This window comes from Macrobrachium rosenbergii, chromosome 47, assembly GCF_040412425.1.
Source record: "Macrobrachium rosenbergii isolate ZJJX-2024 chromosome 47, ASM4041242v1, whole genome shotgun sequence".
In the NCBI taxonomy this organism is placed as follows: domain Eukaryota; kingdom Metazoa; phylum Arthropoda; class Malacostraca; order Decapoda; family Palaemonidae; genus Macrobrachium; species Macrobrachium rosenbergii.
The window spans coordinates 48,148,738-48,168,972 of NC_089787.1; the positions used below are offsets into that span (position 1 = coordinate 48,148,738).

A 20,235-nucleotide genomic window follows, 5' to 3' on the forward strand; every position below is an offset into this window, starting at 1 on the left:
GATATTCATTTCTCGTTTATACCTAATATGTTCTTCTGCCTGAGATATCCTTATAGATTCCCAGGCTGGTGGCAACATACCTACACTTCATTAATCTCTTCAGTATCAAAATTCTTTCATCACAGTGGCTGACTTAGCGGTGATATTTTTTTTTCTCATCAATAATACCTATTAAAAAATTCTATCATTACAGTGGTGTCTAGCGGTGGCATATTTTTAACTTAATTATCCCTAGTCAAAAAAATCATGCATTACAGTGAGGTCGTCTTTTTTTCGTATTTTTGTTTCTTGCTTTTTTTTTTTTTGTCATTCACTATTTAGTATAATCAGGCATTCCAAACCTATTACTAGCCAAGAAGCCATATGGGGCATGGACGAATTACGAAATTTACGAATGTTGAGAAATTACGAAAGTTTTTTTTTAAATCCCTGATTTAGGCAATAGGCATTAGGCAATCAATCGATTATTCGAACTGTCAAAAGTTTTTTGTTAATCAGGTTAGATTTTCAATTTTATGGTGAGTATGGTCAATTCGTATATTTTCAGATTACAATTTACTAGCAGCATGGACAATCGAGAAGGAGACAGACATAGGCACCGCAAAAGAAATTGGAAGTCTGGGGCTTCAAAAAGACGTAAAGCAAAGGAAGCAATAACAAAATCAGCAGAAGAAATGGGAAAGATTAGAAAATTGGACCAGTTCTTCACTGTTCAACCTCAACCAAGACAAATGTCAGGAATGAGTAATGAGATTGCAGAACCTGATCAATCTGCGGAAATGGTTAACCAAGCGACTGCCCCTGACAAAGAAAATGCAGAAATAGTATTGGGTTTAACTGAAGAAGATAAAGAAATGGAGGCTGATAGTGACACATGTCTTTCAGAAGCTGAAGTTGAGGGCCCACCAGGGGGCAATGTCATTGGACTTTGGCCATCCATTATTTCGGAGCAGATGCGTGAATACTGGCTGAAAAGGGGTGTATCAACAGTTCAGCACTGAGATGAACGATTGTTCTCCGCACACTCGAAGCAGCAACCTAGAAAGGATCGCAATCCAAGAATGTGTACGCTTGGGCTCTTCCGTCGTCAAAATCATAATGGGGAAGTCATAACAAGGAACTGGTTATGCTTCTCTCCTTCAAAGGGATGTGTTTACTGCTTTACGTGCAGATTGATAAGCTTAGATACAGAAAAATCTGAGTCTTCTCTGCTCTCGTCTACCGGATTCTGTGACTGGAAACATTCACACGAACGTCTACATAATCATGAGCAGTCAGCAGAACATCTGAAGGCTACAGTTGCTTTCAATAGGAGGTTAAAAGCAATTGGGCGTGTGGATACAAAACTGACACAACAGGTTGAACATCTTGAGCAGTATTGGAGATCAGTATTGAAACGAGTATTTAGCGTTATTCACTTCATTGCTGAGCGGGGCTTAGCATTTAGAGGGGACAACGAATTGGTTGATTCACCTAGAAATGGAAACTTTCTAGGTGTTCTTGAACTTATTTCCCAGTACGGTGACTTTCTTGCACAACATACCAAAACTGAAGCCAATCGTGGAAGGGGTCACAAACTATTTGTCATATACAATAATGGAAGAAACTATCAGCATAATGGGTGAACAACTCAGAGAAATTATTTCTAGAGTAAAGAAGTCAAAATACTACTCAATCTCTTTGGACTCCACACCTGATGCAGCCCACATTGACCAACTGACCCTTGTACTGTGGTACATGGAGAAAGATAGACATGTGGAACGCTTTGTAACCTTTATGGCAAACAAAGGGCATGCTGCTGAAGATATGTTCAATGCTTTGATGGATTTTTGAACACACATGACCTAGACCTTGGAAACTGCCGTGGACAAAGCTACGACAATGCATCAGCAATGAGTGGTAAATACAATGGTCTTCAAGCCAAAGTGAGAGAGGAGAACAGTCTTGCATCCTGGATTCCTTGTGCAGCACATTCACTTAACCTGGTTGGTAAAAATGCTGTGGAATGCTGCTCAAGTGCTGTACATTACTTTGACTTCCTTGAAAAGCTGTTTGTCTTCTTCACAATTTCAGCCCATCGGTATCAACTTCTGGATGAGGCTTTAAAGAATAATGATTCATCATTGACTCTCAAATGTGTCACAACAACGCGCTGGTCCTGCAGAGCTGAAGCAACTAAGGCTCTTAAGCATGATTAAAAGCAGATTAAGGAGGTACTTAAACATATTGTTAATGACATTGAAGAAAAAGGTGTGTACGCTGCGAAGCAGAAGAACTGTTAAAACAGATGAATCAGCTTGAAACAGGAATTTACACCACCTTCTGGAATGATATTCTGCAAAGAACAGATGCAACTAATAAAACACTACAACACGCAAAACTTGACCTAAATACTGCTGTGGCATCACTGACTAGCTTGAAAGACTATGTTGCATAAAAGCGTGACTCCTTCCACACTTATGGAAAAGAAGGTGGACAGCTGTCTCAGTCTGGTTCAGCATACTATAAGCAGACAGAATCTCGTCAGAAGCGCCGCAATGTGCGACTTAACCCATTGGATTATGGACATGCAGAAGTACAACTCAGCCCTTTTGAAAAATACAGAACACAAACTTTCTTGCGTGTCATTGATCAGTTTATCTCTTCTCTCGACCAACGTCTGGAAGCATACAAACAGATATCAAGTCAATATAGTTTTTTTAGACATCTGCAAAAGCTTTCTTCAAACGAACTTCGCGACACAGCAGAGCAACTCTTCAGGGCATATCCGGATGACTTTGATATTACATTTATTGCCAGTTTGTAACATTTGCTAATATATTCACAGATGAGGAGCCAACAGATATCAGCACTGAGCTTTTCCTGTATAGACTTATATTGGACAAGGGTGTGCAGGACACTTTCCCAAACATAGAGATAGCTCTACTAATATACCTTGTTTTGATGGTGTCAAACTGCAGTGGGGAGCGCTCTTTCTCAAAGCTAAAATTGATTGAAAACAGATCACGGACATCCATGAAACAGAAACGTCTGGTAAATCTGACTATAATGAGCCTCGAGTCAGATATATTGCGTAAACTGGACTTCAACGAAATCGTCAGTGAATTTGCAATAAAAAAAAATCAAGAAAAGTGTCGAGAAAGTAATCCTGGTTATACATATAACTCCATAAGAATGAATGAGCTATTATAATTATATGTGTTAGTTACATTATTATTTTTATATAAATAATTGTAACTGTATATGTGTAAAAAAAATATAGTAAGAACTACTTATGCTTATTTTATTTTGTGTTTATGCATATTAATAACATCAGAAGAATAGTCCCATTGTAGTATTTCCTACATAAAACTGTCCTACTAATATATTAGTATTACTGTATTTTGGCTACTAGATTAATTAGACTATAGTTTGTAGTGTATGCAATAGGTGTTGGAAAGGGGGCCTCCCACCAGAGTGGGCCCCAGGCCTCCCACCAGCTTAATCCGGCCCCGAGTTAGTCTACCTTGCCGAGGGTCAGAGAGACCAGTAACAACTATAACATAGCCCTCTCCCAATTGCATTCGTTAGAGCGACATTTCGTAAAAGATGAGAGTTACTGATTATGAAAAAGTCCTTCGGACTTACTTAGAAGCTGGCTTCATAGAGAAAGTCCAGAGCACAAAGGTAGAGGGCTATTATCTCCCCCATTTTGGCATTAAAGAGGAGTCTTACGACACCTCTCCGCATAGTTTTCAACGCTTCCTCCAAGGCTAAGGGTGAACTTTCACTTAACGATTGTTTGTATTCAGGGCCGAACATGGTCGAGCTATTGTACGATTTGTTGATTCGTTTCAGAGAGAAGCCGTATGCTCTCACCTCACATATCTCCAAAGCCTTCCACCAAGTAATCTTAGACCCTCGAGATGTAAAATGCGCACGTTTTTTGTGGAAAAAAGTAAATGGGCAGATTGTAACATATGAATTCAAAGTAGTTGTTTTTGGGGTCACAACGAGTCCTTATCTACTGCAACAGATGCTTAGAACCCATTTAGAAGAGAGGGAAAGAGATGAATTAATTAGATCCTTTTATGTAGACAATTTTTTGGGTACCTATACAACCTTGGAGGAGATGGAGAAGAACTATGTCGAAGTAAAAATCTTGCTAGACTTAGCTAACATGCCACTGACTGGTTGGGCGAGTAACACTGCAGAATTCGATAGAAGGATTGGAGGGAATGAGCCAGAACAGATATCCATTCTAGGGATGCGTTGGGATAAAGGGGAAGATTTGTTAAGTCTAAAACCTTGCAGGGGATTAGAGTTGGGAGGGAAGCAGGGGCTCACGAAACGTCGGGTACTGTCCTTGCTAGTGTCTAATTTTGATCCTCTGGGGTTGGTTAGTCCTGTGTTTGTAAAGGGTAAGATGTTTTTGCAAGATTTGTGGGAAGAGAAAGTAGGTTGGGATGACGTATTGAGTAAAAGCAACCAAGAGAAAGCTAAGAAGATATTGGAACAGTTCAGATCGATTCATGAGCTAAAGTTTAAATGGGGAGTCAAGGTGGGGAATTGTGATCTGTATGTGTTTACTTATGCCTCTAGCAGGGCATATGGAGCCGTAACATACATACGAAGAGAAGAAGGGGAAAGTAACATCATGACGTCTAAAATTAGGGTGACTCTTAGAAAGTAGGCTAAATTAACAACTCCCAAGCTAGAATTGCTAGGCTTAACTTTGGGGTTCAGGTTAGGCAAGCATTTAAGCAGACTGTTAGACATTCAGAATGTAACTGTGTGGACAGACAGCAAAGTTGCCATGGCCTGGGTAGACAGCAGGGAGGAAAATAAGAATACATTCATTTCGAATAGGGTTGTGGAGATTAACTCTATTCAGCAGGAGTGTGGAGTTGGTCTCCAGTACGTCCCTACCAGTTGCAACCCAGAGGGCGAGCTCTGAGGAACTGGAACAGAGTCGCCTTTGAAAGGAAGGCCCTGACTATCTACACCAGCCTGGAGAACTAGTACCACCTGTAAGCAAAGCTGCTGTAACTGACCTAAGCAATATCTCCGTAACTGCCACCCTTAGAGAATTGCGTGAAGAAGGAAGCGATCCTGGAACATAGAGGGAAGTAGTGTGGATTTCATGTATATGATGAGAGTAATGCAATACGTATTAAAGTTCATGCATAGTAGCGCTGATCCATTTTTGAAATTAGTTTATCTTGAGCAAAGGCACCATTTCCCAACCGTGTGTGATCGCTTGGAAAATGGTGTGTCTAATCTGCTATTGTTAATCATCACGTTATCTGTATGTACCTGGCCTGTTTTGTGTAGAGAAATAGTTTTGACCTCGGGTCACTTGTATATTTTGTACTGACGTCCGGCGTATACGCAGACGTCCGCAGATACGCAGACGTCCGCACGCCGCTTTATAAGCGGACCGCAACAACAATCAATAAACCATTATGGGCTGCTCTAGGAGCATTCCCAAGGCCAGCTAAATCTGAAACAACATCAGCAAAAACCATTACGGGCTGCTCTGGGAGCAGAGCCCTTGCTGGCACAAAGGCCAGCTAAATCTGAAACAACAACATCAATAAACTAGTTACGGGCTGCCTCTGGAGCAAGAGCCATGCTGGCACAAGGCCAGCTAAATCCTGAAACAACAACTCAATAAATTAGCAGTACTTGTCTACCTGCTCTTTCTTTCCCGCACCCTCTCACATGTTCATACTTTGGTTACGCAAGTAACCTATAAAACAAGGCAACATAAAGCGGTCCTTCTAAAGTCTGAGAATCAAAATCAACCCGTGAGTACTCGCAAGATTTTGAGAGAGAAGGCGCGTACCTCTCATAAGTCGCAGCAACTAAAGATCTGAGTTCTACTGATCAGTAATGATATTAGTGTGTTATCCTCGTTAGTAATGAATTGGGTCGAGAGATATCTCCCCGTAATTTAGAAACCGCAGTAGGAGCGTGGTGTTTTAGCGGTTTTTTGACGAAAGTAATAACATCAAACACAGTCCACTTTGTCCATTCAATCAATTTTTCGCGATAATGAGATTAGAAAGAGATATAGTTTTGTGCAGCAGACATATCAGGGAAATACAGAGGAAATAATAGCCAACATACTTTTTATTTACAGATCTATTGAAGGGGTAACTGAAAATAGGAAAGAATTTATAAAGGAAGTATGCCATTGAGACAAATAACTTGAACGCAAAGGAATGAAAACAAGCAAGAGAGACAGCCGTTTCGAAAGCAAACCGCGCCCTACTACTACTACTACTACAAGCGAAAGGATCATTAAATGACCGGTCACCGATGTTCTCCGTTCGGTTATACAGTGAATCGAAGTTAAAAACTGTTATAAGTTCGTTTAAGGTCATAAGATTTGCACAAAGCAGTGTAGTGTGGTCGCAACTACGAGATACGTAGGTTAACTCTTGTAGTCCCATAGAATAAATAGCTGGACATTTTATTTAATAGAAGTGTTGTATTTGTTATATTAGAAATCAAATTATCGTCGCCAATCGACGGTCAAAAAATTCTCAAGCCTCATTGGTAATGTAGCTTATGCTTAGGCGAAGGACTTCCACATTGTGCAGGCAGTCGTTAACGTAGGATTGGATGTCAGATTTTACTTTTAACACTTAGGCTAGCGGTAGCCTGTCGCATTTTGGACTTTAAATATAGGTAGAACTGAGGGTTTTATTTTATAAGTTGCCAATACACGATATGAAATTGTAACTTACATTTTTAAATGACCTCTTCATCAAATTACGACATATAAGGTAAAACAATACCTGTCCCCTACCCTCCATAGCTAATATGGCAAAATTGTAACCAGTAAACACCCATAGTTTACGGAGTATTATTATGTATTGGCAGCTTATAAAATTTTACCGAACTGAGCACGAGCTCCGCATCAGGTATTACTTTGAAATTGATTTTTCCTACAGTATTTTGGTTGCCTAAGAACTGACCGTTATTTTTTGTCGGTCGACTGTAGCCTAGCCTAATTAACCTGTCAATAACCTTAGAAGTTGTATGCAGGGCAACCTGGAATGCTATTGCGCATGTGCAATGTTATGGGGGTGCTTTCGGTAAAAAGTGGAGTTCTCATCACCAGGAGGTGGAGCCCCAACTAAGTAGCATGACCTGCTAGGTTAGGTTAGGCAAAGGTATGTTAGGTTAGACCTAGTATAGTTCCTGTTATGATAGGTTTCCTGTAGCTGAATCCTTCTTAAACACATGGCTCCTGATGACTTGCTTGTGTGCGGAACCATTCCATAACAACGTGGTGGTCCAGTCTTTTTCCCATTTCCAAAACCCCACTTTCCCATGCTGGGTAGATATGAGGTTAAGGTATTTCAAAGTGAGAACTCCACATGGAGTATTACATTGGAAATTGATTTTTCCTAAACTTTTAGTGTTGTTGAAGAAGGTGGTGTTGTTTATTGTCGGTCATTATTATTAACCTCATATCAACCCAACATGGTTGGGGACCTTTTGGGAATGCGGGGTTTGTTACTACATGATATACAAACCATCGGTCCTTCACATTAGGAATTACTTACAGCAAAGCTGGAAATGGCCGATAAAACTCTTGAACAAGGTGGTTAGGCAGTAACTACCGTCCGGTAGGCGGGAGTCCTGCCTGACCGGATGTGAACATTCCCTGATTGTTGTTAAGCTCTTCTTTCCCAGTGGATCTTTAGTTTTTGTGTATATATTGTGTGTTTGATATTATTTAATATACAAACCCACGATTTTGATGGGCTTATGGTGGGGCCGTCTTTTCCCAGCATGTGTTCTTGGGGTCGGCAGCCAGGGCTGTAAATTTTCGCTCCCCTATCATTTGGGTGTTGTTAGTTCTTCATTGGAGGGTGGGTAGAGCTTTAGCACACTGTTGTGCCCAGCGTTCGACTCTCCGGCGACCAATGAAGAATTAGATGAATTTATTTCTGGTGATAGAAATTAATTTCTCGTCATAATGTGGTTCGGATTCCACAGTAAGCTGTAGGTCCCGTTGCTAGGTAACCAGTTGGTTCTTAGCCACGTAAAATAAATCTAATCCTTCGGGCCAGCCCTAGGAGAGCTGTTAACCAGCTCAGTGGTCTGGTTAAACTAAGATATACTTGACTTTTTCCGCTCCTTGTTCGGGAGCGTGACTAACCATTTCTATCTTGTGCAAGTGTTGCTCTCTGCTGCCTGCGCCGTGGGTGGCTTTGCCGGGAGGAACCTTATCGGGAAGGGGTTATCGGGTGTCATCAATGAAGGCGTTGAGGGAAGTAAGACAGGACCTGACTGGTGGACAGACGACAGGAACCTCATAATAGGAATATCTCTGCATACTCTCCCTCCCAACACGCTTCCGTTCTCAGACGATCGGCGAGGAATGGGGCACACACCTGGAAGAGTTGCTGGTTTCAGGTGTGTGGGACCGAAATGACAAGCACCTTCATATCAACATCCTGGAACTCAAGGCAGCCTTCCTGGGTCTCCAAGAGTTTCAGGATCGAGTGATGGGACACTCGGTGGTGTTGATGAGCGATAACACCACAGTAGTGGCATATGTCAACAAGCAAAGGGGTTTAGTAGTATTCCTTCCACTGCATCAGTTAACAATGCAGGTCCATGAGTGGGCAGTAGCTCACTCAGTAGACCTGACAGCCAAGTACATTCCAGGAAAGAGGAATGTAGTGGTGGACAAGCTCAGCCGCCAGGATCAAGTGATATGGACAGAGTGGTCCCCTCACACAGACATTATGGAAAGGCTGTTCGATGTTTGGGGGTGCCCTTCCATTGATCTGTTTGCCACCCAGCACAACAGAAAGCTCCAGGTATTCTGCTCCACTGTACCAGACCCACGGGCTGCTGCAGAGGACGCCTTTCAACACCCATGGGACAACCTCACCATCTACGCCTTCCCTCCATTTTTTCTGGTTCTCAAGGTGATAAACAGAGTATTAATCACCCTTAATCTCAGAATGACCCTGGTGGCTCCCAGGTGGCCGCATGTCCTCTGGTATCCGGACCTGCTGGCTGTATTTTCCGAGGCACTGAGAGAGATTCCTCCCAGACACAACCTTCTGTGTCAACCACATGTAGAATGGTTCTGTCAAGCAGTGCATTCCATGTCTTTAAGGCTGGAGACTATCCAGCGTCTCGTTCGAGCGAGAGGCTTTTCTTGCTACACAGCAACAGAGATGTCTGGGTATCGCAGACAGTCTTCTGCAGCTGTCTTCTGTGGTTGGTGTCATAGATGGGGTCTCTCTCTGGTCGGAGCCACCACTGTTCAGCAGGTAGCGGACTTCCTCGTATTCCTTCGCCAAGAGAAGCTTCTATCTCTGTCAGCTGTGAAAGGCTATAGGGCTGCCCTGGGCCTAGTTCTATGCATGAGACGGGTAGACATCTCAGTGGAGATTTCTCTGGTGATGAGAAGCTCCAAAAGGTCTTGCCCACCCAGGGACCTCAGGCCCCCTGAGTGGGATGTGGCTCTCGTTTTGAGGAGCTTGACTTGTGCACCATACAAGCCTACAAGATTCATCAGACAGGGATCTGACCCTCCAGACTGTTTTCCTGTTAGCCCTGGCATCAACAAAAAGAGTAGGCAAACTTCATGGACTTTCCTTCAACGTTAAACACTCGAGGGGATGGGGATCAGTTACGCTCGATTTTGTCCCGGAATTCATAGCAACGACTCAGAATCCGTTGGCCCCTTACGCCAGTATTCGGGTCCTCCACAATCCTCTCCCTAGAGGACTTTGTTGCTAATGATCCAGACGAGATGCTACTATGTCCTGTTAAGAGTGCTGCGCTGCTATCTTAAGAGGACTCAACATCTATGGCCTGAGTGTCGACGACTCTTTGTTAGCACTGGCTCATCCAAGAAAGAGGTGTCTAAGAACACAATCTCTTTCTGGCTTGGTGGGATGATCAAGAGGGTGTACTCTGCTGCTAGCGAAGATGACACCACTATGTTCCATCCAAGAGCCCACGAAGTCAGGGGCATTGGTCCATCCCTCGTGTTCTGGAAGAATCTGTTGGTTCCTCAGGTACTGAAGCTGAGGGGTGTGGTCACACCAGACCATCTTCACGTCGTTTTACTTTCGGGACATTGCCCACAAGTCCTTGGACATCTTTTCCTTGGGTTCTGTGATGGCTGCTCAACAAATTGTGTAGCTTACCTAGCTCCCGTAAGAAGACAGGTTGCATCTTGCCTAGATGTTCAGTTGTGGAAGGAAGAGTGTATGTGTGAGTGACTTGCCTCCCTTCTTCTCCCTTCTTCATCATCCTTCACTCCTCTCTCTTTACGGGCAGAGAGAAGGATAATGAGCCGTCATGTGCTGGAACTGGCGACCGATGAAGGTGTCACATCGAGCACCCGTTCTGTTGTGTATGTTTAGACTTATAAAAGCAATCCCGCCCCCTTCTCTAGCTAGGGGAGAAAGGGGGCCCTGACAATAATACAAACCCAATAATTATATTTGTTTATTGTCTTGGACTCTAAGATTCTTTCCAGCCATTTTTTGTGATGTTGCGTTTTTCCCACTCGTTCAAAAAGGCTCAGAAGTCTGACAATTGAACGTGCAGTTCTTACTCTCTGTTCAACATGTCAGAGGCACGGAACTCTTCCTCGCTCTATTCGACCAGGAAGAGAATCCAGGAGTGGCAAACTCCCGTAGTTCAGAGACTCATTCAGATTCCTCCCTCCAAGAGGTAAGTCTTCCTAATGTAAAGGACCGATGGTTTGTATATTGTGTAGGAACAAATGACAAATTTTTTAAGTAATTTGTATTTTTCCTAACTATACAAACCTGAGGTCCTTTATAGTTTTATGCCCACCTCATGCCACCCCTCAATCTTTTACCTGGGCCAAAAGGCAAACTGGAATGTTAACATCTGGGCAGGCGGGACTCCCACCAACTGGACGGTAGTTAACTGCCTAACCACCTTGTTCGAAAGTTAATCTGCCATTCCAGCTTCACTGAAATTAATTCCTAATGTAAAGGACCTCAGGCTTGTATAATTAGGAAAAGTGCAAATTACTTTAAAAATTTTCATATTTTCAAATGATTTTTGTGACTACATTTTTTATGATAAAAAAATGATTTACTAATTTTCAGATATTAATATTAAGATTAATAAGATTGAATTGTAATAATAATACTGTACCTGTAATAACACAGGTAATAATAGGTACTAATTTTCAAATATTAATAAGATTAAATAATAATAATAATACTGTACCTGTAATAATAGTAATAAGATTAAATAATAATGTTAAATAACTCGCACAGAGAGAGAGAGAGAGAGAGAGAGAGAGAGAGAGAGACTTGCGTGGAAAGAAACAGGTTTTTAAGCTTTGGCTGGTAATAAACCATTTTTGTCCCCTCTGTATAGAGGAGGGACCTCGTTATAAATCCTAGTGAACCTCCAGATGGCTACTGGACGGTCCCTAAACCGGTTTTCTTGCCTTACAGCTACTCCGGTCAGAAATGATATTAAAATAATATTGAAATATTAAAATGAAATTAAAGTGTTTTAGGGTGATAGTTTAAGGTGTATTTGGTGTTTGAACTATTAAAATAGGCAGTTATCAGCATTTTTAGAGGGGGTCTTTGGTGTTTGAACTATTAAAATAGGCAATTATAAGCATTTTTAGAGGGGGCTCCAATATTTGTGGATTTTCAGTATTCTTGGGTGGTTGTGGTACCTAACCCCTCGAATACAGGGGATCGACTGTACATATTCCTTACATGATTTGTGGACTTCTCTGGACTGGAGATATTTGTGTTTTTTTTATAATGCTATTTTTATGTGCTTTGTTGGGTTTGTGGCCAAGAAGAAAAGTTGTTTATGTGAATTGATGAGTGTTAAGTTAAACATATCTACACTATTTGTGTTTCCTTGTGACTGATTATAGGTTAGTGTGTGGTTAGGTAAGGGATACTAGTAAAATATTAGTCATAGGAATTAAGAAGTAACTTGTGGTTGGGGATTGTTCGTAAATAAAACTAGGCTAAATAACAGTTGTGTGATTTTCTCTCCAAAAATTGCTTAACTAGACTGCTGCTCTCTCTTGATATAATAAGCATTGGTTGCCTAGAAACAAAAGTGAAACCACAACAGCGATCTTAGCTTGAGCTCATATGCATGGGTACACCTCTGGAAGTACTTGGGCAATTGGCTGGTCCTGGTGAGCTTGATGCCACAATGGCTGAAGGACAGAGATCAGATTCTCGAGTTTTTGTCACGTCCTGGATGTAATAATCAATTCCGAGAAGTCAGATCTCATGCCCAAACAGGGGGTAAAGTATCTGGGCATAATGATAGACACAGCAGCAGGGAGGGTCTTCCCTTCAGATGTTTGTATTGGCAGGTTCAGAGAGGCAGCGCAGAAGTTCCTATCTCGACAGGAACAACCTGCTCAGCAGTGGCATGTCATTCTAGGTCACCTGTTGTCATTGGAGAAGATGGTCCTTCAGGGATGGCTTCATCTTTGCTCCCTTTAGTGGAGGCTGGAGGAGTATTGGTCTCTAGTGAGGGACCCTCCTTTCTCTCCTATTCCCCTGTCAGAGGAAGCGAGGAGAGGTCTAGTTTGGTAGTTAGACAACATGAGCCTCTTTTAGGGGTGCAGTTGGGCACTCCCCCTCCTGAGGCGCTTCTGTTGTTGGACATGTTTACTAAGGGATGGGACATGCCTGGAAGAATTGTTGGTTTCAGGTGTGTGTGGGACCAGAGCAACAGACACCTCCTAATCATTGTCCTAGAACTCAATGCAGCTTTTTTAGCCCCAAAGTGTTTTGGGATGGAGTGATGGGACACCATGGTTTTGATGATTGACACAGTCTATGGTAGTGGCATACATCAACAAGCAGGGGGGACTGATGTCCTTCCAGCTGCACAGGTTGGTGGTGCAGGTGCATGATTGAGCAGTAGCACACTCGGTGGAGCTGTCAGCCAGGTACATTCCAGGGTCTCAGAATGGAGTGGCTCACAAGCTCAGTTGCCAGAACCAGGTGATAGGGAGAGTCCCTACACCAAGACATTGCAGAGAGACTCTTCAAGTTTTGGGAAGTCCCAGCCATGACCTCTTCATGACCCAGTTCAACAGAAAGTTACTGGTGTTCTGAACCAGGTGATAGGGATAGCGTCCCTACACCAAGACACTGCAGAGATACCCTTCAAGTTGTGGGGAGTCCCAACCATGATCTTTTCGTGACCCAGTTCAACAGAAAGTTACTGGTGTTCTGCTCAATTGTGCTGAGCCTTTGGGTTGCAGTGAAGGATGCGTTCCAGCACCCAGGGGACAACACATTGCAGAGATATTCTTCAAGTTGTGGGGAGTCCCAACCATGATCTTTTCGTGACCCAGTTCAACAGAAAGTTACTGGTGTTCTGCTCAATTGTGCTGAGCCTTTGGGTTGCAGTGAAGGATGCGTTCCAGCACCCAGGGGACAACTTAGTTGCTGATCCCTTCCCTCCATTTTGTCAGATTCATCAGGTGATCAAAAGGGCTCTGATCACTCCGAATTTCAGATTGACTCTGATGGCTCCCAGTGGCCACATGCCTAGTGGTTCCTGGACCTGCTGGCTCTGTTATCCAAGGTCCTGAGAGAGATTCCCCCACAGTACAACCTGTGCCAGCTGCACATTGAGAGGTATCACTTGATACCTCTAAATGTGTGGTGAAAGTTCTGGCACTTCACGCCTGGAGACTATCCAGCACCTGCAAGTGAGAGGGTTGTTTCTTGATGTATAGCAAAGGAGATATTTAGATAACTGCAGAAATCCTCAGTGGCTTTGTAACAGGAAATGGACCGTCTTCTGTGGTTGGTGTAGTTGACATGTTATCTCTTCAGCAGGCAGCGAACTTTCTCGCCTCTCGTTACCGAGAGAAGCTTCTCTCCATTTTGGCCATTAAGGGCTATAGAGCTGCCCTTGGCCAAGTCCTTCAATTGAAGGGAATAGATCTCTCATCCTCATGAGAGATCTTTATGCCTCTTAGAAGTTTTGAACAGCCTTGCCTACCCATGGAACTCAAGACCCCAAGTGAGATGTGAATCTCATCTTAAGCAGCTTAGTTCGTACACCTTAAAAGCCGTTGAGAGAGTCGACAGACAGGGATCTCACTCTAATACTGTTTTCCTTGCTTGCCCTGGCTTCGGTGAAGAGAGTAGGCGAGCTTCATGTCCTTCGATGCTAAGCACTCATGGGAATGGGGTTCTGTTACACTCAGATTGGCCCCAGAATTCGTAACTAAGACTCAGAATTTGTTGGTCCCTAACGCTAGGTTCAAGTCCTTTACAGTTCCCTTCCGAAAGGACTTTGTAGGTAATAATTGGGACTGGACGCTACTTTGTCCAGGTAGGGTGATGCGGTACTGCCGCAAGAGAACCTGGCATCTCAAGCCTGAGTGTTGACGCCTCTTCGTTAGTACCAGCTCAGCCAAGAGAGAGGTGTCCAAGAACACAACCTCTTTCGGGCTTTGTGAGACATCAAGCAAGCTTACCCTTCGTCTGATGTTATAATGTAGACAGAGTTCAGTCCAGGCAATAGCTCATGAAGTTAGGGGCATCGCCTCATCCTTTGCATTCTGGAAGAACCTGTCGATTCAGCAGGTAATATGAATAGGTATGTGGTCATGCCAGACTACATTTACCTTGTTTTACCTTCAGGCCGTTGCCCACAAGTCTTATGACATGTTTTTCCTTGGGTCTTGTGGTGGCTGTCCAACAAGTTGTGTAGTTCATCCAGCTCCCCTGAGGGGATAGGGAGCATCGCGTCCAAGGTGTTCGATAAGCAAGAGAAAAATTGTGTAAGTGACTGGTCTCCTCCCTCATCTCTTTTACCTGTCCTCTCATTGGACAGAGAGGCAGGTTGCATGCCGTCACGTGCTGGACAGACGAGTTGTGCTGGTGACTACATAACGGGGTCATCCTGCCTTCCATCTTTTTGTAGACTGATTGGATGCATGTTCCCCCCTCTCTCTAGACAAGGGGAGGGATGGATAGACAATGTAACAAACCCATTAGTTTTTTAGTAAGTTTTATTGTCTGTGACACTTATGGGTTCCTCCAAGCCTTCTTCGAAAGTAATGACGCAAACTCATTACTTTAAGCCTAGAGGTCTAGCAGTTGCAGTATCCCATATGTCCAACAAGCTAAAGGAGTGGGATTCCTTCCCCAGCTCTTCCAGACCAGGAAGGTATTCCCAGGTGGGTAGAAGCAACCAGTTGGTTCAGAGATTTGCCCAGATTCCCCCCACCAATGGGTAAGTCTCCGAAAGGCAAAGTGGAGTGCAGAACGACGAGTGGGCGGAGCTTTCTCCCTACCGTCAGTAGTTAAATGGCTGTTCCAGCTTGCATTCGTAAGCTAAATCCTCTGTAAAGAACTTCAGGTTTGTATGTTAGGAAAATTACAAATTACTTTAAATTTTGCTATTTTTTAAAGTAATTTGCACCTTCTACCACCCCAATGTTGTCCCTGTAGCCATACAAAAAAGTGAGGGGCTGCAGATAAGCAAGTTGGTGGTACCAAAGGTTTATACATTATATAGTAAAAAATGCAAACAGTTTTAAAGATTTACTTCTTGCTATTTATTCTGATACAAACTGAAAAATTTTTAGATGTTTGTTTTTAAGACCTAGGTAATGCATGACCATACTGTATTTACTTTTACAGTATAAATAAAAATATCATTTAATACATGTTTGGTTATAAAATATACTTACATATTTTTCATTAATAACTGGACATAAATAAATTTGTTTTCCTTTTTTCAGATTTAGAAAGATGTATCAGACTAAATCAGACATATCTCGTCATGACTGGATATCACTTCACACCTCACTTCTGGAAGAAGAAAGGAAAACTGAAGTTTCAGCAGCTCAAAGCCAGGTAGAGCTCGTTTTACTAGCATTTGTACCTTTGATACTGTTCTGTTTTTATCGTTAGGCCAACTGATCTACTGTCGCCACCCTACTTATGAACAAGTTGGGTTCTGGACATCCGTTCATATCTTGAATTGTTCGTAAGTTGGTTTGTTCCTAAACAATATACAAACCATCGGTCTGTACAATAGGAATATACTTCAGTGCAGCTGGAGACCAGCCATTTAACTTTAACAAGGTGGTTAAGTATGTAGTTCGCTGCCGACTATGGTTGGGAGTCCCACCCACCCAGATGGTACACATTCACTTTGCTTTTTGGGAGGGCAAAAGAGAGAGAGAGAAAGATGTACCGCTCTTCCCTCCGTGTTTGCCATTTGACTGATACGATTGTTTATGTGGTGATTTCATATATATTAGTGTGTAGCTGTTTTTGCTCATATCTGGACATAACATTATGATATATAGTAATGCAGATCCAACCCCTTATTTCACTTTTGTGTTGCGTATTCAGTATTATGATCGTGTATAATTGTTCAGTCTGATATAATACAACCCTATACAAGTAACTTATTAACCCTTAAATGCCGAGCCTCTGTTTACAAAAGTGTCTGCCGTATGCTGGCGGCATTCGGGAGTTAGCGCCGAAGCGGAAAAAAAGTTTTTTTCAAAAATCACAGCACCCTTAGTTTTTAAGATTAAGAGTTAATTTTTGGCTCCTTTTTTTTTTTGTCATTGCCTGAAGTTTAGTATGCAACCAACAGAAATGAAAAAAATATCATTATCATATATAAATATTGAAATATATGACAGCGTAAAAAAAATTTCATATATAATTGTATACAAATCGCGTTGTGAGCAAAACGGTTAAAGCTAACGAGTTATTTTTTTTCATTGTATTGTACACTAAATTGCAATGATTTTGGTATATAACAAATTGTAAAATGATCAAAGCAACACAGAGAAAATATTATCACAAAATGATGCATGAATTCGTAACGCGCAGACGTAAAAAAACGGTTTTGTCAAAAATTCACCATAAATCGAAATATTGTGCTAGAGACTTCCCGTTTGTTGCAAAATGAAGGTAATTGATTGAATATTACTAGACTGTAAGTGTTTTAGCTTACAATTGCAGTTTTCACCATTTCCCGTCGAGTTAAAGTTGACCGGCCTCAATTTTTCTATTTATCGTGATTTATATGAAAATATTTCAAAACTGATAAAAAGCTACAACCATGAGTTATTATCTGTTGTATTCTACATGAAATTGCACACATTTTCATATATAAAACTTTATGTAACAGCTATTAGAAAAACGGTGTAAACATTACGACAAAGTGACGAAAGAATTTCTGAGATTTTCAGCAGAGTTACCGCGCACAGACGTAAGCAAAAAGTTTTGTTCAAAAATTCACCATAAATCGAAATATTGTGCTAGAGACTTCCAATTTGTTGCAAAATGAAGGTAAATGATTGAATATTACTAGAATGTAAGAGTTTTAGCTTACAATTGCGTTTTTCTACCATTTCGGTCGAGTCAAAGTTGACCGAAGGTTGAAATTTTGGCACTTATCGTGATTTATATGAAAATATTTCAAAACTGATAAAAGCTACAACCATGAGTTATTTTTTGTTGTATTCTACATGAAATTGCACATTTTCATATATAAAACTTTATGTAACGACTAATATAAAACGTGCAAACATTACGACAAAGTGACTGAAAGAATTTCTGAGATGTTCGGCAGAGTTACCGTGCGCGGATGTAAGGAAAAAGTTTTTTTCAAAAATCACCATAAATCGAAATATTGTGCTAGAGACTTCCAATTTGTTGCAAAATGAAGGTAAATGGTTGAATATTACTAGAATGTAAGAGTTTTAGCTTACAATTGCGTTTTTCGACCATTTCGGTCGAGTCAAAGTTGACCGAAGGTTGAAATTTTGGCACTTATCATGATTTATATGAAAATAATCATGATTTATATGAAAATATTTCCAAACTGATAAAAGCTACAACCATGGGTTGTTTTTTGTTGTATTTTACATGAAATTGCACACATTTTCATATAAACTTGATGTAATGGCTAATATAAAACGGTGCAAAAATGACGACAAAATGATGAAAGAATTTCTGAAATTTTCAGCCAAGTCACCGCGCGGACGTAAGGAAAAAGTTTTTTTCAAAAATCCACCATAAATCGAAATATTGTGCTAGAGGCTTCCAGTTTGTTGCAAAATGAAGGTAATTGGTTGAATATTCCTAGAATGTAAGAGTTTTAGCTTACAATTGCGTTTTTCAACCATTTCGGTCAAGTCAAAGTTGACCGAAGGTTGAAATTTTTTGTAGTCGACGTGCGGTACGTTCACTCGTCACCCAACGGACAATTTTAGTCGACTTACGATACGTCCAGTCGGCGTTTAAGGGTTAACCTTAAGAGTGTGTATAATTGTTCAGTCTGACATAACACAACCCTATACATGTAACTTATTAACCTTAAGAGTGGTAGAACTGGTTTGCTGTTTTTATATATGTAGCTTATCAAGCAATTAAAGAGCTATACTTTCTACTCGTGTGGCAGCTTAAATTTAAAAAACCGCAGCAGTGCTCCGATTGCATAGTGTAGGTGACCAGTCCCGCCCACTAACGGGAATACTAGGAACCACTTAGCAGACAACTTCATTCTCTTTCTGCCATGCTCGGTGTAAACATTGGATGTTTGCAGCAGCTTTGTTTATTATTCGCTGGTTAGATAACCAGATTTAGGTGAAATATTATCGCTGATTGCTAGTAGTAGCCTTCAAGCATACAGCTTTCAGGATCAGTATTATTATAGTTTGTTCCGACACGATATACAAACCGTCGGTCCTTTACGTTAGGAATTACTTTCAGCATAGGCTGGAAACAGCCGTTAAGCTCTTGAGCAAGGTGGTTAGGCAGTAACTACCGCCAGGTAGGTGGGAATACCAGCCTGCCCGGATGTAAACATTCCAGTTTGCTTTCGGCCATCATGCGTTGCAGACGTGGTTTCAGAGCTCTGTTCCTGACTGTTATTAAGCACTTATTATCTTGATGTATTTTTGTGAATATGTTGTGTATGTGATATATATTACTACAAACCCACGATTTGTGATAACCTGTCATTCCCTGCGCTGTGTCTTGGGTTTGACGGCCAAGGGCGTATTTTGAGAAGTGTAACCGAGTGGTAATGCTTCTCCTCCAGTACCCTTTTATTTAGATACTGAAGGCGTTTCCCTGTACGTTCGGAGATATTAGATTGGAACGTAATGTCTTTGCTCCCCTACATTGATCGGGACATATGAATTCGCTTCCCATCCTGGGCTTCCGCCCTCCGCGTTCAAGGGGCATGACTACTTCCTTCCTATGTGTGCTGAGTGTTGTTTTCGCCGCCTGCGCTTAGAGTTGCGATGGGGGGGAGGTTGCAGATGTCGTCAGTATATGCTCCGCTTCCACGGTGCCCTTGGTGGCCTCCCCTCTGTCCTTATCTCTCCTTCGCCCACTTCACTCGCTCGTCGGGTGAAGACCGCGAGGAGAGGGGGGGCACGTGGACAGTCGGGTAACCTCTTCTAGTGGGCTCCTCTCGCTGCGTAGAGCAGTTCCCCTCGTAGCAAGAGGAGTCTCCTACTAATCACCTTTGCTTTTTCTTTCAGGTTGACAGTGAGCATCGCAGATGCGACAGTAGTTGGGTGGGTGTCTCGGGGGATATCTTGCATGATGGAGTCCCAACGTTCATTCATTGTTGCTTCAGGACCGACCACAGTACCTGGTTGGAATGACAGTTCCACATCGGGATCGTTCTGACACTATTCCCGCCAATGTGGATCGATCGCTGTCATTGCTGGCCTTCATGTATGCCGTGGCACTACCGCTTGCTCATCTGATTTTCCTCATTGGGCAGGTGGGTTCCGTTTTCAGCTAGCTCTCTGCTGGCCGCGAGTTTAGATCTCTGACCGGCCAATGAAGAATAAGAGGAATTTATTTCTGGTGATAGAAATTCATATTTCGCTATAATGTGGTTCAGATTCCACAATAAGCTGCAGATCCCGTTGCTAGGTAACCAGTTGGTTCTTAGCCACGTAAAATAAATCTAATCCTTCGGGCCAGCCCTAGGAGAGCTGTTAATCAGCTCAGTGGTCTAGTTAAACTAAGGTATACTTACTTTTTTCTGGCGTATCTGTTGTGTTATGCTCCTGTTAACTCGACGACAGTCTCTGGGCGGCTCTTCCTGGTCTCCTACCACAGCCATCCTGATCGTTCCTGTCGCTGCTGGTGACTTTCATGTTACGTTCCTAGCCGTTGCTGTAGCTCCTACCTTCAGAGCCACTTCTGTAGCTCC

The 20,235-nt window shown here is 42.2% G+C and overlaps 1 protein-coding gene across 2 annotated transcripts in view; it reads left to right on the forward strand.

Annotated features, from left to right (window-relative positions):
* LOC136830834 (DNA-binding protein SMUBP-2-like) overlaps nucleotides 1-20,235 on the forward strand; it is a 713,243-nt gene that overhangs the window by 68,624 nt on the left and 624,384 nt on the right. Inside the window, exons 1-2 of one of the 2 annotated variants that reach the window (XM_067090810.1) lie at nucleotides 6,258-6,413; nucleotides 15,773-15,887. In XM_067090810.1, coding sequence (XP_066946911.1) covers nucleotides 6,304-6,413; nucleotides 15,773-15,887 — 225 coding nt within the window. In that variant the 5' untranslated portion in view covers nucleotides 6,258-6,303. Of the gene's footprint in view, nucleotides 1-6,257; nucleotides 6,414-15,772; nucleotides 15,888-20,235 lie in introns of those variants that run through there. The other variant, XM_067090812.1, reaches the window with a different exon arrangement.